Source organism: Camellia sinensis, chromosome 4 (assembly GCF_055761805.1).
Source record: "Camellia sinensis isolate YWXY chromosome 4, ASM5576180v1, whole genome shotgun sequence".
Classification (NCBI taxonomy): domain Eukaryota; kingdom Viridiplantae; phylum Streptophyta; class Magnoliopsida; order Ericales; family Theaceae; genus Camellia; species Camellia sinensis.
The window spans coordinates 168,531,782-168,546,714 of NC_138964.1; the positions used below are offsets into that span (position 1 = coordinate 168,531,782).

The window sequence follows — 14,933 nt, forward strand, 5'->3', positions numbered from 1 at the left end:
TATGAATACACAAGTATTTGTTTACTTCAAATGGATTAAAAACCTGTTTTAGGCTTTTTAATGAGAGTAATGTCCTTCGAAGCAAAACTTGATACCCCTTAAGGATGGGAATTGGTGTTCGAAACATCAAAACCAATAGTTGGTTTATATATACCGAAAGGATTGTCTTTTCGGACTAAAATAGTGCAGCCCTCAAAAAAGGCTTCCATATTTTTGAAAGTATGGACTGTTGTTCAAAACAAAAATGGTCAATTTAAAACTGATTGATCATATTAACCATGACCATATTTTGGTTATGATTAAAACAAGCTTTAAGGGGCAAGATTGTTAAATTCGAAGCACTGATTCTAAATAAAAATCAGCAAAAATTGTCAACTATAATCCATAAATTGGAAAAGTTCATGTTGGTTTTTTAGTGTTTCATTTAAAACGATTGAATCCGGATTCGAAGGATAAGATTGTTCAGTTCGAAGCCCTAAATTTGCTTTTAAAGACAAACGGAGACAAAATCAAACAATGCGAAACAACTTAGTTGTATTAAAGCAAAAACAATTACATCGAATGGCCCTCTTTGGGTACAAATTTGAGCTCATAAAAGTAAGGAATAGAATAAATAATAAGATCATGGAATTTGGTCCAGCTATGGTCAATGAATTTCTGTTCTTTCTTTATTCTATCCTCTATTTCTTCCAAAATTGGTTGCTGAAGTTGATGTGCTCTCACTTGATAAAAGAGCTCTTCAGCCTTTTATTTCGAACGATGTTTCTTTCAATCCCTGTTCCAGCTCGTCCATATCCAAGTCATCCCAGTACGCAGAATCTTTATTCTTGAAGTTATCGAATTCTTCAATGAGGTTCACTGCTTCGTACTGGGCATGAACTCGAAGGGATGAGAGTTGGTCCAAAGATTGAGTGGTGGCCACAGAAGTTCGATACCAGTGAAGAAACAATGGGAGTTGGTCCAAAAACATGTGAAGCTCTGCTTGGACGAGGGGGTTGAGGACGTGACCCCGAGTCAGAATGTCACAAGCCCATCGAAGGTTCTTGAGAGGGATGTAGTCCTCAAGAACATTGAAAGGCAAGTGAGAGAAGGCCGCAAGCAGAAGTTGGGCTTGCTTCCGCTCAGCTGGAGTAGGAAAAGGTGGAGGCTTGTAAGGAGGAAAGACCTTATTCGCAGAGAGGGCAAGCCTCAATCTCTCTGTCCAGCAAGAATTTGGCGGAGGAGGAGGTATGGAAGCTTCCACTTCAGGAGAAGGAGCAAGGGCAGAAGAAACAAGGGCATTAATATAATCGAGCCAGTCAGAAGAGCAAAGCTTCACCTTCTGGGCTAAGAACAATGGATTGTACCCTTGTGCCTCTTTTGGGCGTCGGGTAGCGTGCACTATCTTTGTAGGCATGGGGGATGTGTACTATACTATAAGCAGATTGTCCTCCAAACTGCGTCATCAGTCGATGGGCACGTAAGGGTAAACCACCGAGCTTCGCGCATAGGAAGGGAACTCTAAAGGATCAGTGAACTCGACAAAGTGATGGTTAATTCGTTCCCTTAAATCACAGGCCTCAGGTTCCAACCAGCTTGCCCAGTCAGAAGCCTCAGAGGAAGAAGAAGCCACAGCCTTATCCCATGCAAAGGATTGTGAAGAAGAACTTCCCATGTCTATATTTGCAACTTTCTGAATCAAAGGATTGAGGGCAGTTTGTTCGTAGTCCGAGGGTGAATCAGAAGAAGAACTTCCCATGTCCATATTTGTAACTTTCTGAATCAAAGGATTAAGGGCAATGTGTTCGTCGTCCAAGGGTTGATAGTTTGCAAAGGCTTCCATGACTTAAATATAGAAAGGTGGGTAAAGGTGGCTAATTAATGCATGGAGGTTCTTTCGAGGAGGAACAACATCATCAGATGACTCTTCGTGTGCTCGATCAATGGAGGAGAAAATTGATTCGGCCATAAAAAATGTATCAGTCTGTTCGAATACTAAGGTGGTGGGGGTGTTCAAAAGATTGAAGGAGAGTTTAATGCAAATGATGAATGACAGTTGCATTTCTAGAAGAATGCAAAGCCTATGCACGTTCTAAGACGTGGATAAAAGACCTCGATCCACTAATATCACCAAGTATTGGGTATATTAGTGCGGGGGGTAATGTTGGCTACATATTTTGTATAAGCCAATTACAATTCGACACGTGGCAGAATAAGGGTAATACAGGAAGACTATTCAAGTCTTCAATCATAATCGTACACGTGGCACTTAGCATTGGTTATTACGAGATCTGAGTAGCATTGGATTAGCAAAGAGATGCAGAATGATGTGGCTTCAACGGTTACTCACATTCAAATTCCAAATTATGAGGGAAGCCTAACTGCAAGTGATGGCATAGTAGAGCTAATTATAAGGCAACATGATCAGCGATCATGGAGGAGCAGTTCGATGGTTGGAAATGCAGTTCGATAGTCATCCTTGAGAAGTATAAATAGCAGAGAAGGCTCCAGAAAAAACCCCCAGACTCAGATCCAAAAAACCAGTCTTATTCTACTTTATTTCCTTCCAGTTTTACATTTCATGTTCTTTACATTTCTGCACTTTAAAATTCCTGCACTGCACTTCATTCATATGAGTAGTTTCAAGTAGATTGTTGCTGTAAACCTCTACGAGGCTGAGTTTGGATCATTGTAAGTTTTCATTTTAATGAAATGCTTCAATTGTTCTTCATTTAATTGTTATTTGCTTAATTCTCCTAAATCAAGCCACCAGTAAAAGTCTTTTTCATTGAAGTTGAAAGAACTAAAACGCAATCGTCTGATAATTGGTTGACAATTAATTTTCTGTAAGGACTGATTGATTATTGCTGGCATGCTCATAATTACAAAAGTTACCTTCGAAAGCCAAAAAAGCCAACAACTATGTAAGGATTGAAAGTCTAAAAAGAATATAAAAAATAGATCCAATTGAAAAATAGATAAGTTTATTTTAAATAAGAGAGTTGCGCTATATTTATAAGTAAATAATCCTTTCAAAAATTAATCCAAGTTTTTCTCATATCAGAAATTAATTCAAGTTAAAATTAATTTTTTTGCAATCCAACTAAAAAGCCATGGAACACCCAAAATAAAATTTTAACTAGAATGATATGAATCTCGTGTAAAACTCACACTCAAAAACTGACTTGTAAGGGGAGAATGTTTAAGAGCTTAGGTCTCGTTTTCGTTTGGAAAGTGTTTATTTTAGTTTAAGTTAAAAAGTTATTAAAAGATTAATAAATTATTAAAAAAAAGTTAAATATTCTTTTTTTCTAAAGTAAAAAAATATCATAAGTATATCAATTTTTTTACCTCATATTTTAGCCCAAAAAAAATCAAAAATTACAAAAATAAAATATTCACAAACGAGGTCTTATATGCACTGGTGATAATTCGGTAGTCCGGAAATACGGTCACGTGGTGTTTCATGGTAGTATAATTGGTAGAAAAGGTGAAATATTAATTATTTGTATTATGGTAGTATAATTAGTAGAAAAGGTGAAATATTGATTATTTATATTGGATAATTGAAGAATATAAAGAAATATAATAAATGATGATTGGTAAAGGAATATAGTTACGTGATACTTTAGGACTATTATATAATTTTCCTATATGGACATTGGCAAAGCCTATGTTAACCAATTTGAGATTGTAACAGAAATTAAAAATCCCATCCAAGAAGAATTATTTGGTTTCTTTGCATTCTAAACTCAAATCTCCAAACAAAATTTTAAGAATTTTAAAATTAAGTTGAAACAGATCAAATAAATTCTCACAAATCCTAATTTAAAGAAAATATATCAAAATCAAATTAATTTAAGGGTAATTAATAAACAAAAAAATCAATAAGTATGCAATGTAAAAAAATGTTTTCACCAACGCCTCCCCCAATTTTTAAACTATTAATCAATTGACCTATCTTTTAAAATAAAACCATCGTGAATGTGAAGGCAAACTAGTGACACTAGGCCATGAGGACTGCTGTGCAAGGAAAAGAATAAGAAGAGGAAAGAACAAGGTAAGGAGAGAATAAGGCAAGGTTTGATCAAGGAAAAGAACAAGAAAAGGAAAGAATAAGCGAGGGAGAGAAGGAGGTAGGGTTTGAACATACCTGTTAGGAGCCTATAATCTAACTATGGAATATATTAACAAAGTGAATGAACTGCATTCTTGGAGATTCCAAGATTTAGAAGAGCAAAGAAGACCCCATAAGAGAATCAAAAAAAAGAAGACCCTATACGAAGAAGATACAGAGAGAAAGAAAGAGGATTCAGGGAATCATAGGGTAGGTTTCTTTGGGTTTCTTTGAGTTTCTTTGAGTTTCTCTCTCTTCACTGCAAAGACAGAAATGGGTAAATCGCCAACTTGTCTTGTTCGATCCTTCTCTCAACCTGCTGGCACTACTTCCACTGAACCCGAAGAGGTTTGTCCAAAAAACACAATCTTCTTCATTTTCACAGAAAACCCTAGTGGGTTTTGATTTTTCTGACATGGGATTGCTATTTCTTTGTCGTTGTTTTAATATTATTTTGACAATACTTGATTTGTTACTGTTCTCAGTATTTGGTTTTTCATTTGAGTTCTTGATTTGTCCCTTTTGCTAGTTATAGTTTCTTCTTCTTCTTCTTCTTCTTCTTCTTCTGATTCTTGTGCTCCTTTCTTTACTAATAACTGCAATCATCAACCAATTGCATGGGAATTTCATGTAATGCTTAGTTAATGTTGTTACAGCAAATTACACCCGTAGTCTTGTAGTTTGTTTCTTGTGTCAATTTCGTTCTTATAGATAGTTCTAATTTGATCAATTCTACCCTTGAATTCTTCACATTTTGTGTCAGTTTAGCGTAATTGATAATGCCCATTTAGAAATTGAACTGAAATCAAAGGGAAAAATAGTCTATTTCAAAGTGATTGATGGATTAAAATGATTAATTCCCTTTTTAAATGTACCATTTTCTCTTTGATTTTTGTCTAATTTCTTAGCAGATGTTTATCAATTGAACTAAATTTACACAATGTGAAAGGTTAAGAGCAAGGTTTTGAAAACCGGACCGGACCGGCCGGTTCAACCGGTTGAACCGTCGACCGGGTGAGATTCCGGTCCGGTCAACCCTCCCAAACCGTTCAAAGTCAAATACCGGTGTATTTAAAGAGAACCGTTTGAACCGCCGGTCGAACCGTCTGACCCGTTCACGGGTCAATCAAACCGGAACAGTTTTGTTAAAAAAAAAAAAAAAAACCCAAATCTGTCTCGTTTCTCTTCAGCCGCAGCAGATCTTCGGCAAAACCTTGCACAGCCGCATCTCTCTCTTTTCATCAATCATCATCACCATTAACGAATCACTCAACTCAACTCAAGCTCTCAACTCTTCTTACAATAAAGAAGAAGACACCCACTGCTTGCTTTCCCCCTATTGATTATCAATAAAGAAGAAGACACCCATCACATCTCTCTTTCTTTCCCTGCTGCTGCTTGCTCATTGAATGAGGTAGATTTTGATTTCTCTCTCTCTTGAATGAAAGACCACTCTGAGAACCCATTTTAGAGAACCCCTGTTTTTGGCCCTTTGTTTTGAGGCTGAGCAATGGTTTTTCATCTATATAAAAATTGAGAATGTGCGCAGAGAGATAGTGTGAGTGAGGGGCTTTTTTTATTATTTTTTGAGTAATGGGTTTTCTATTTTTTTTAATTTTCTTTATTGTTAGCATGTGAAGTACTGGATGCTTTTAGTTTTTTTTTTTTTTTTAGAAAAACATAACTGAAAATATTTAAGAATTAAAAAAAAATTGAAAATTTATTATATATTATTAATTTATATTTAAAAAAAATATTTATGACGTAATTATGACGTCACGGTTCGATCCGGTTTAACCCGACGGTCGAACCAGTGACCCGTCCGCCCAATCCCTTTTCCGGTTCGTTCACCGGTCCAGTTTTTAAAACATTGGTTAAGAGGCAAAATTAATACAATGGGAACTACAATGACTAAATTGACTAAAGAGTCAAATTATAGACACAACTGGTATAATTTGCCCTTGTTTTATTAGAATCACAAAATAATAGGGTACCTTGTTAAAATGTTTCTATCACATGTGTTCTTGAAGTAGATTATATTTGGAGTTGGGTATGTATGTCTTTGCAATTCTATTTAAAATATATTAGTGGATACATGTGTAAGCTTTGATGATTTTACTAAGAAACACTTGAAAGAATCTCATTACAGGGAGATCCTTATTGTGCCCTGACAACATCAATCTCATTTCGGAGGTTCATGTTGGAATCATTGGCGTGTGAAAAATGGTCGTGTTTCTCTAACAATCAGTACTTGGAAGAAGATAAGAAATCTTCTAAGCCAGGTTTAGTTGCCCAGAGGAAAGCTTATTTCGAAGCCCTTTACAACAGAAATGGTGCTAAGAAACCTGCAGCATTGCTTGAGGAGCAAAATGCAGCGTGTAATGAACCAAATGATATGGAAGAGACATCCAGAGACAGCTCAAATCCTCCACGAATTCCAACTAGGGTGCTTACTTTACTTCCTTGCCTTCACCTCATTCACCTTGTTTGCTGCTTTGTGCATGTGCAATAGCGTGCTAGTGCACACTGTAACACATAGCTGAGATAACGTTTTTGGTTTTTGGTAAACTGCAGGCATCAGCAAATGGGTTATCAGTGCATTCTTCAACAGCTCCTCAAGAAGAAAGAAGAAGGTTGTTTGTTTGCTTAACCCTTTAAAATTGTGCCATTTTTCTACGTGTATGTATATTCGTCTTCTTTCACTAAAATGTTTAATTTCATGGTTTACAGAAGTAAACCAGTGGATGATTGCTCAGTTTCTAGAAGGAGGATAGCAGATGGGAAATCACATGGGATAGAGTAAGATCTTAGTTTGTCTATGTTGTGGATTGTAGAGTTTTGATTAGATGCTCATATCACTATCTACTGAGTGTAAAGATTTTGTATTGCATACTAGGAACAATAGCTCCAAGAAAGTTCCAAAAGTCCTGCTAGTATTGTGTTTCTGGCACAAGGTATTGATAAGACGTGGATGCAACCTAAAAAAAGTAATAATAATAGTAATAATAAAAAAGTACTCCCAGTTTAGCGCCCATAGGATTGGGGTCTAGGAGGCATAGATTGGATACAAGCCTAACTTTGGCATTATTTGCACAAAGTGGTTACTCTCATGGTTGAACCCTCAAACTATCTATCCAAAATGAAGTAGCTTCCCTTGCACTTTCTGTTATGCTGCCTTCTGTTTGTTACTACTCATGCCTAATTTATTTCATATTAAATACATATGTCAATACCATCCTTGCCAGTTATACCATTACAGTTTATAGGAACCAATTTTGCAATTCAAGTATCACTCTTCCCCATCACATGTGAGAAAACCTAAACAAAATTTCATGCAACACAATTACTCTAACGATGTTATGCAATAATTCTAAATTTTATTTAACACTATGCAGCCATTTGAAAACCTCAGGTGTATCTGGACCCAAAGCACGACGTCCCACAGTACCCTCCCCTTTTAGCTTGAGGTGTGAAGATAGAGCGGCAAAACGTAAAGAGGCAAGTCCAGATCCATTCACTCCATGTATATCTGCAGTTTTACTCATTTATTGTTATGCTGATGTTTTTTGCTATCTTTTTATCATTTGTTGTTTCAGTTCTTTCAAAAGCTAGAAGAGAAGACAAATGCCAAGATCTTAGTTTCTGGAAGGAGGATAGCAGATGGGAAATCACATGGGATAGAGTAAGATCTTATTTTGCCTATGTTGTGGATTGTAGAGTTCTCATTAGATGCTCATATCGCTATCTACTGAGTGTAGAGATTTTGTATTGCATACTAGGAACAATAGCTCCAAGAAAGTTCCAAAAGTCTTGCTAGTATTGTGTTTCTGGCACAAGGGATAGATAAGGCGTGGATGCAAACTAAAAAATGTAATAATAATAATAATAATAATAAAGTACTCCCAGTTTAGCGCCCATAGGATTGGGGTCTATTAGGGGTAGATTGGATACAAACCTAACCTTTGGCATTATTTACACAAAGTGGCTACTCTCATGGTCGAACCCACAAACTATCTTTCCAAAATGAAGTAGCATCTCTTACACTTTCTGTAATGCTGCCTTCTGTTTGTTACTATTCATACCTAATTTATTTCATATTAAATACATATTTCAATACCATCCATGCCAGTGATACCATTACAGTTTATAGGAACCAATTTTGCAATTCAAGTATCACTTTTCCTCAGCACATGTGAGAAAACCTAGACAAAATTTTGTGCAACACAATTACTCTAACAAGGTTATGCAAGAATTCTAAATTTTATTTAACACTATGCAGCCATTTGAAGACTTCAGGTGTATCTGGACCCAAAGCACGACCTCCCACAGTACCCTCCTCTTTTAGCTTGAGGTGTGAAGAAAGAGCGGCAAAACGTAAAGAGGCAAGTCCAGATCCATTCACTCCATATATATTTGCAGTTTTACTCATTTATTGTTATGCTGATGTTTTTTACTGTCTTTTTATCATTTGCTGTTTCAGTTCTTTCAGAAGCTAGAAGAGAAGACAAATGCCAAGGAGGCAAATAAAGTGTATCTCCAAGCAAAAAATAAGGTCATCTCTCGACCTATATTTTAACGGTGATTGGATTAATTGATTGAATTTTTTTTTCTTCTTTTTTTGACACAAGCAATGCAAATGAAATGCATACCTCTCACAGACCTGAAGAACTAACAGGAGCAAGTGCCTAAATGTCTTGGTCCGGTTTCTAAGTAATTCATGGACGAAATAATTGAGAAACACAAATAGCCTCAGTTGATCTGAAGTTGTTGGGTTCAATAATTCATGAGAAATGTTTAACAGAAATTGAACCCCTTGGGTGTCATAGGGGTTCAATTTCTGTTAAACATTTCTCATGAATTCTTAAAACTATTTGCTTTTCTCTTGTACCTTCCCTGCCAGCACTGAACCTGTTAATGTAAATTCTTTGTAGCAGATCTCACTGACACAGCCTATGCAGGTTAAGATGAAGTTAGTTAACCTGGGACATGCTCAGAGGTAGAATCTCATGACATTCCGTCTTGTTATTTCAATTTTTGGTTCTGCTATTTTTCTTTCTATCATCGAATTTACAAGTACTTGGTTATTCATAAACTTTCTGGATATTCACTAACAAAAAAATCCTGGATATTCTGCTTGTCTTGTTAATTGATGTTCTGGTCTTTTAGATTGAATCTTAGATGGGTTCAGTCATTTGGGTTCAGTTAATTGATATTTGTTTTTCTCTTTTGTTGGTTCTTGGAGGCTGAAGCCAGAAAAAGACTAAACTATTTTAATTTTTTCCTCCTTCATTTTGTAATAATTTGTGCCTTGTTTACTGTTAATATTAGTCTGTTTTCTTCTTCAAATATGAGATTTTGGAAATTGAGAAGATTCAGTGAATTAGATGCTTGGCATTACCCTGGATTTGTACTAGGGCCTTCTTTAAGTCTAACAGGAGTTTTGAGTTTTTGACCTTCAGTTTGTAATTTTCCACATACTGCTTTAATCACTTTATTTACCATGTTCTTTATTGATTGTGCAGCGAAGAAACAAGGATGAAAATTGGCAATGGAGTGCGAATGGGGTGGGAAAGGCGCCGTGAAAAACTGAAGCTGCAGGAAACTTGCTACTTTGAATGGCAGAATTTGATAGCAGAAGCTTCTAGAAAGGGATTTGTTGGTGAGGAAGAGAAGCAGTGGGACTCCTATAAGATCTTGGATGAACAGCTTGAGCAGGAATGGTTGGAGAGTGTTGAACAAAGTAGAAAAATGGCAAGACCGAAAGGTAGCAAGAGAGCACCCAATTCTCTTGAGCAAAGGAGGAAAATTTCAGAGGCCATTTCTGCCAAATGGGCTGATCCTGCAAGGGCATATGTTGCATTTTCTGCTGAGAATGTATGCTGTTTATTTGGCCTAGTCCATCTTGTTTGCTTTTCATCAAGTGATCATTTAATTCACTTTGTCTAACCCTCCAAATGCGGAAAACATTTTCTGCTGATTTTTGGTGTTTGGTACAACAGAAAATGGAAAATGTTTTCCATGGTCAACGACAAATAAAATTATTTGGGTAGAAAATATTTTCCACCACCATCACCACTAAAACCACCACGCCACGGCCACCACCACCACTAATTACATAAGTTTGAAGAATGTAATGAAACATAGAAAAATGTTCTCTATGGAAAACATTTTCTGGAAAAAAAGGTTTCCGTGGAGAATATTTTCTGTTGAAACAAGCGAAGCATAAATGTTTTGAAAAAGGGGTGGTAGCCTAATCCTATCAAGCTCTGGGTTTTGCTGCCATTCCTAAATGGATGACTAACTTATTACTAGTACTAGCTATGCATATGCCCCTTAGACTACATTAGCACGAAAACGGTGTGCAAACAGCTAATTGATGGGTATTTGAATTGAATCCAAGTACACAGAAAAAAGTAGAATATTTGATGGACGAACGAGGGATCCTTTTGAGCGTGTTATAATAAGAAAAGCCTTATATCTTGGAATTAATTCATGAAGTTGATGATAAAAATCTATAACATATTATTGGAGCTTAACATTCCAAGATATCGATTTGTAGATGTTTCAACCTACTTTGTTTTTTGTCTTGTGATACACCATTGAATGTCCAATGAATAAATCCTTATACCCTCCGTTTTCTGATTTAAGACTTGAACTTCTATGCTACTTTTTACATAGAATTTCTCCAACTTCTTTTCTTTTTTTTTTTTGCCCTCTCTTTTATCCTGTGTGTAAGTTCCCAACATCTACTGATTATTTGTGGAGAGAGAAGTATCAAACGATTGGTAAGTTGGACTGAATATAAGTTTTCCCTTTTGGGCCCAAGGCTCACTTGGGATTTGTGGTGATAATCTGTATATTTCATTGCAAAGTATCAGAAGAAAGATAGTAATATTTGTTCCACTGTAATTGAGATAGTCATTATAAGTTAATAAACCCTTTTGGGTTTTTTTTATATATCACATTAAATTTTCCAAAACATGGTTTGTTAAGCAAGTTTTATCTTTTCCCACTAGGCATACCGTGTCAGGGTTTGCACTGCCCTTTATAAATATCATGGCACACCAGTTGGAGCAGAAAGGAAGCGAAAGAGAAGGCCAAGTAGTGAGAGACAACCCAGAACACAGAATCCCACAAAGAAGAAAGCTAATGACACTGATAATTCCACAGGGAATGTGACTGAAAGCCAAAAGCGTCGTACTAGGTTAAGAAGTAATATGCCCTTATTTAAGGATCCTTTGGCAAGCTCCAAACTAGAGATGATAAAGAACATTAGAGCAGAGAGAGCAGCTGCTGAAAATAAGAAGACTGAAGCCATTCAACGAGCAAAGTAAGTGCCAATTCTTGTTCAATTATATTGTATTATATATTTAACAAGGAATTATGAGAATATGGAAGCAATCCACTGCTTGTTTGGTGCAGCTTATGGGGACTACTTATCAATTATTTTATTTTATTTTGGGAATCTATGTGAGAGTTTGGTATAGCTTCTACTTACAACTAAGAGGACCTCCAGTCTTTGATCTTTTTTTCATCGAATTTGAATGAAAATTTGATTAAAAGCTTAGTGGTTGTTTGGCATGTGCTAAAATAGCACATGCTATTTTAGCACATTATCCTATTTAGGTCACAATTATCATATTGAAGTCACATCATCTCTCTACCACATCACTTCAAACCCAACTCATATTTCACGTTTGTACGTAAAAGGTCAAAAAATATACTAATCTAGCACTTCCCAAACAACCGCTAATCTGATACAGAACACTACCATCCTTTCTCTTTTTTCATTTTTCATTTTTTGGTCAAATATTTTTGAAAATTTTCGATCTTCTTCTAAAAACTTGTTTTAACCATTTTTGGTGAAAGAAAATCATCTCCAATCCTTACTCTTTTCAAAATTTCATCAAATTTGAGTAAAAATATGACTGTTGGGAATTTGGTGAAAGATTTGGTTCGTCATTGATTTGTGAAAAAATAGCCTCTCACTTGAGATTTGATGAAGAAGTTGGAGCACACTTTTAACCATTATGTAAGATGCTCTAACAAGCCAAAAATATCTTAAATAAACTGAAAAAGCTGATTGTTGAGAAACTGAGGAAGGATGCATTTAATTTCTACTTTATGATTATTATCTTTTAGCTTATAAGAAATTGTACCAAACAAGCCTGAGTCACTAACAATCGGTGGCTGGCTGAGTTATTGTTTGTACCTGTACATCTGTCACTACACATCATATGCAGAAGTGTAGAAGTCAGAAATGAATTGCAAACACCGCCCCTCTCTCAATTGACGTTGAGTCCCTGTTGATATGTTAGGCTGGTTTAGCTATGATTTATCTGAGGATTCTATTCATAGATTTATAACATTTTACAGGTTATTGAAAGCTGAAGCTGAAAAGGCTGCAAAGGCTTTTGAGGCAGCTGCAACAAAGAGCCCTCTCGCTCAAGCTTCCCTCATTGAAACTAGGAATCTCATAGCCAAAGCAATTCAATCCATAGAAATTGGACAAATTGATTCTCATGGGAATGGTAGACACCCTTCAATCGCCTTAGCAGAACTGGTCAACCAGGCTGAGAGAAAATAATCCAGGTATTCAAGGTTTGAGCCAAACAGATCACGGAGAAATCAATCATTGTGTTTGGTTCCTATTTTCTAATTCATTTTTTTGAAATTTTTGGAGTTTTTGTTTGGTTATTTTGAAAACCAGACAAAGTTTTTCGAAAACTAACATGGGAGTATTTTTTGATGTGACAATTTAAAAAAAAAAAAAAAATTATTTCTCTCCTTAAATTGTAGGGAAACTTGAATATGCAATAATGCATTTTTTTTAAAACCAAGCAAAGATTCTTTTTCAAAATAGAGTTTTCAACTCACTTTTTGGAAATATAATTCAAAAAAATGGAACCAAACATGATGAGCCCAAACAGTAGAATCAAGTACGAGCGATTATAACGACTTTGGTTGTGGTAAATTCAACTTCCACGATTTGCTTAATGGTAAGGAGGAACTTATCAAACAAGCATGAGTGATTATGGTTTGCCTCCATCAGAACTGGATGGTATAATAAAACAATGCAGCTTCACTGGGCAACTGAGTCAGCTTGAACTGAATGGGAATGGAGCAAAATTTCAGTCCAGGAAAGAGGAAACACCACCCAATTTCGTTGCAGGCTGGTTGAAGTGGTGGATGGAGATTAGGCTAGTGTACAAAAATGTTGTGAATTTGGCCGAGTTTTCATCTGTTAGAAGGTAAATTGACTTACAGTTCACATCTTGATTGTTGCGGCCATTTTGGCATGAGAATGTTGCAGTTTAACCTTGTACATTGAGGTGCTACTGCAGTTGTCATGTGAGTTTCTTCATATTTATGGCCAACTACTATATGTATCATAATCACAATTTCCTGGGTTACTAAAATTCTGGTTGGAAGGATGATATATTAGTGTAGTTATTGCTGTAATGCATCTTTGCAGTTACAATTGAATTAGGCACATCCATGTCATTGTAGACCTATATAATTTTATTTTATTTATTTTGGTTTTGTATACAATTTTATTGTATCCATGTTTGAGTTACAGAAATAATGGCCTTGCAAAAAAGCTCATTTTAGATTATATAATTTTATTCAAAATCTGACACAATTCTCTCTAATGACGTTTTGATACATTTGGTGGGTGAGTTTGGATTTGTTAAAGTTGAAAATCTTAATAATACATTGTCAATTTGAACGGTTTAGATGTTATTTGATCATATGATTACTTGTATATGATTAACTTAATTTTTTGCATTAGCTTGTCACATAAGATAAACGGTTTAAATCACTAATATAGACATCCCGATTGGTCTTACAATGCACCAATTTCACAGGATCATCAATTTTGGCAAATCTAAATTCTTGGTTGATTTACTTCATATGACAGAGTTGTGTATAATTTTGTGACCAAATTACGTGAACTTAAATTTTTTTCTAATGTAATATTTGATTTATTTGAATGAATGTGGAATCGAATGATAATTCTATTAGATTGTTTATTTTCACGTTTGAATCACTAACTTTTATTTTTTACTTTTTAAAGGCATTCATCCAATAGCAAATGAAAAGTTATTATTTCATAAGGTAACAAGGAATGAGCATTTTTTTTTATTACACTTTCATTTTAAGAAACCAAAAAAAAACATTTTTTTATATATAAAACCCACAAATATCACAGAAAATGCTTAATTTTTAAGAAAATAGTACTCTTAAATGTGTGTCTGGTTAGGCTTGGCCGAACAAAATTTCCACCATTGTTAAGGCACGAGAGCCATTGTTATTAAAGTTGATTGGGTAATATTTTCTTCCACCACTTGCGTTATTCTCTGAAATCGCGCCAAATTTATGCATGTTTATGTGAGTCTTACTAGAATCTATAACTTGTTTGCTTAGAAATATAAGTGTCTATATTTTTTCACCACAACGTACATTTTATATCATTAATTTTATAATAATGTGAGTTATTACATATCAATTATTAATTTATTTAAAAATTAATATATGAGACTCAATTCCTGTCCCTATATGAGTATAATTAATTTCTTTTTGTGTGTGTATATTAACTTACATATCTTATTATATATGTACATGTGTGCTTATATATATATATATATATATGATAAAAAAATTTATTCAAATTTTGACTTTTCTAATGATAAAATTTTGATTTCGTCCATACTACGTAAGAAAGATTACTTGAAATGTAAGAAACACTTATCAATGTTTTAATGGATTAAGGATTAAAGCTACCTAATATGTAAGAGACACTTATTAATACTTTAATGGATTAATGTCATTCTTA

The 14,933-nt window shown here is 35.0% G+C and overlaps 2 protein-coding genes across 2 annotated transcripts; both read left to right on the plus strand.

Moving 5' to 3' along the window:
• Positions 1-6,080: 6,080 nt before the first annotated feature.
• LOC145823495 (protein WVD2-like 7) lies at positions 6,081-7,209 on the plus strand. Its single transcript, XM_082923003.1, has 3 exons — positions 6,081-6,542; positions 6,671-6,729; positions 6,827-7,209. The coding sequence occupies exons 1-3, from the start codon at positions 6,294-6,296 to the stop codon at positions 6,897-6,899; spliced, it is 381 nt and encodes a 126-aa protein (XP_082779129.1). The 5' UTR covers positions 6,081-6,293; the 3' UTR covers positions 6,900-7,209.
• Positions 7,210-7,450: 241 nt separating this feature from the next.
• Positions 7,451-10,096, plus strand: LOC114290137 (uncharacterized). Its single transcript, XM_082923833.1, has 6 exons — positions 7,451-7,594; positions 7,693-7,778; positions 8,376-8,478; positions 8,577-8,648; positions 9,031-9,092; positions 9,619-10,096. The coding sequence occupies exons 1-6, from the start codon at positions 7,451-7,453 to the stop codon at positions 10,040-10,042; spliced, it is 891 nt and encodes a 296-aa protein (XP_082779959.1). The 3' UTR covers positions 10,043-10,096.
• The last annotated feature ends 4,837 nt before the right edge of the window (positions 10,097-14,933 follow it).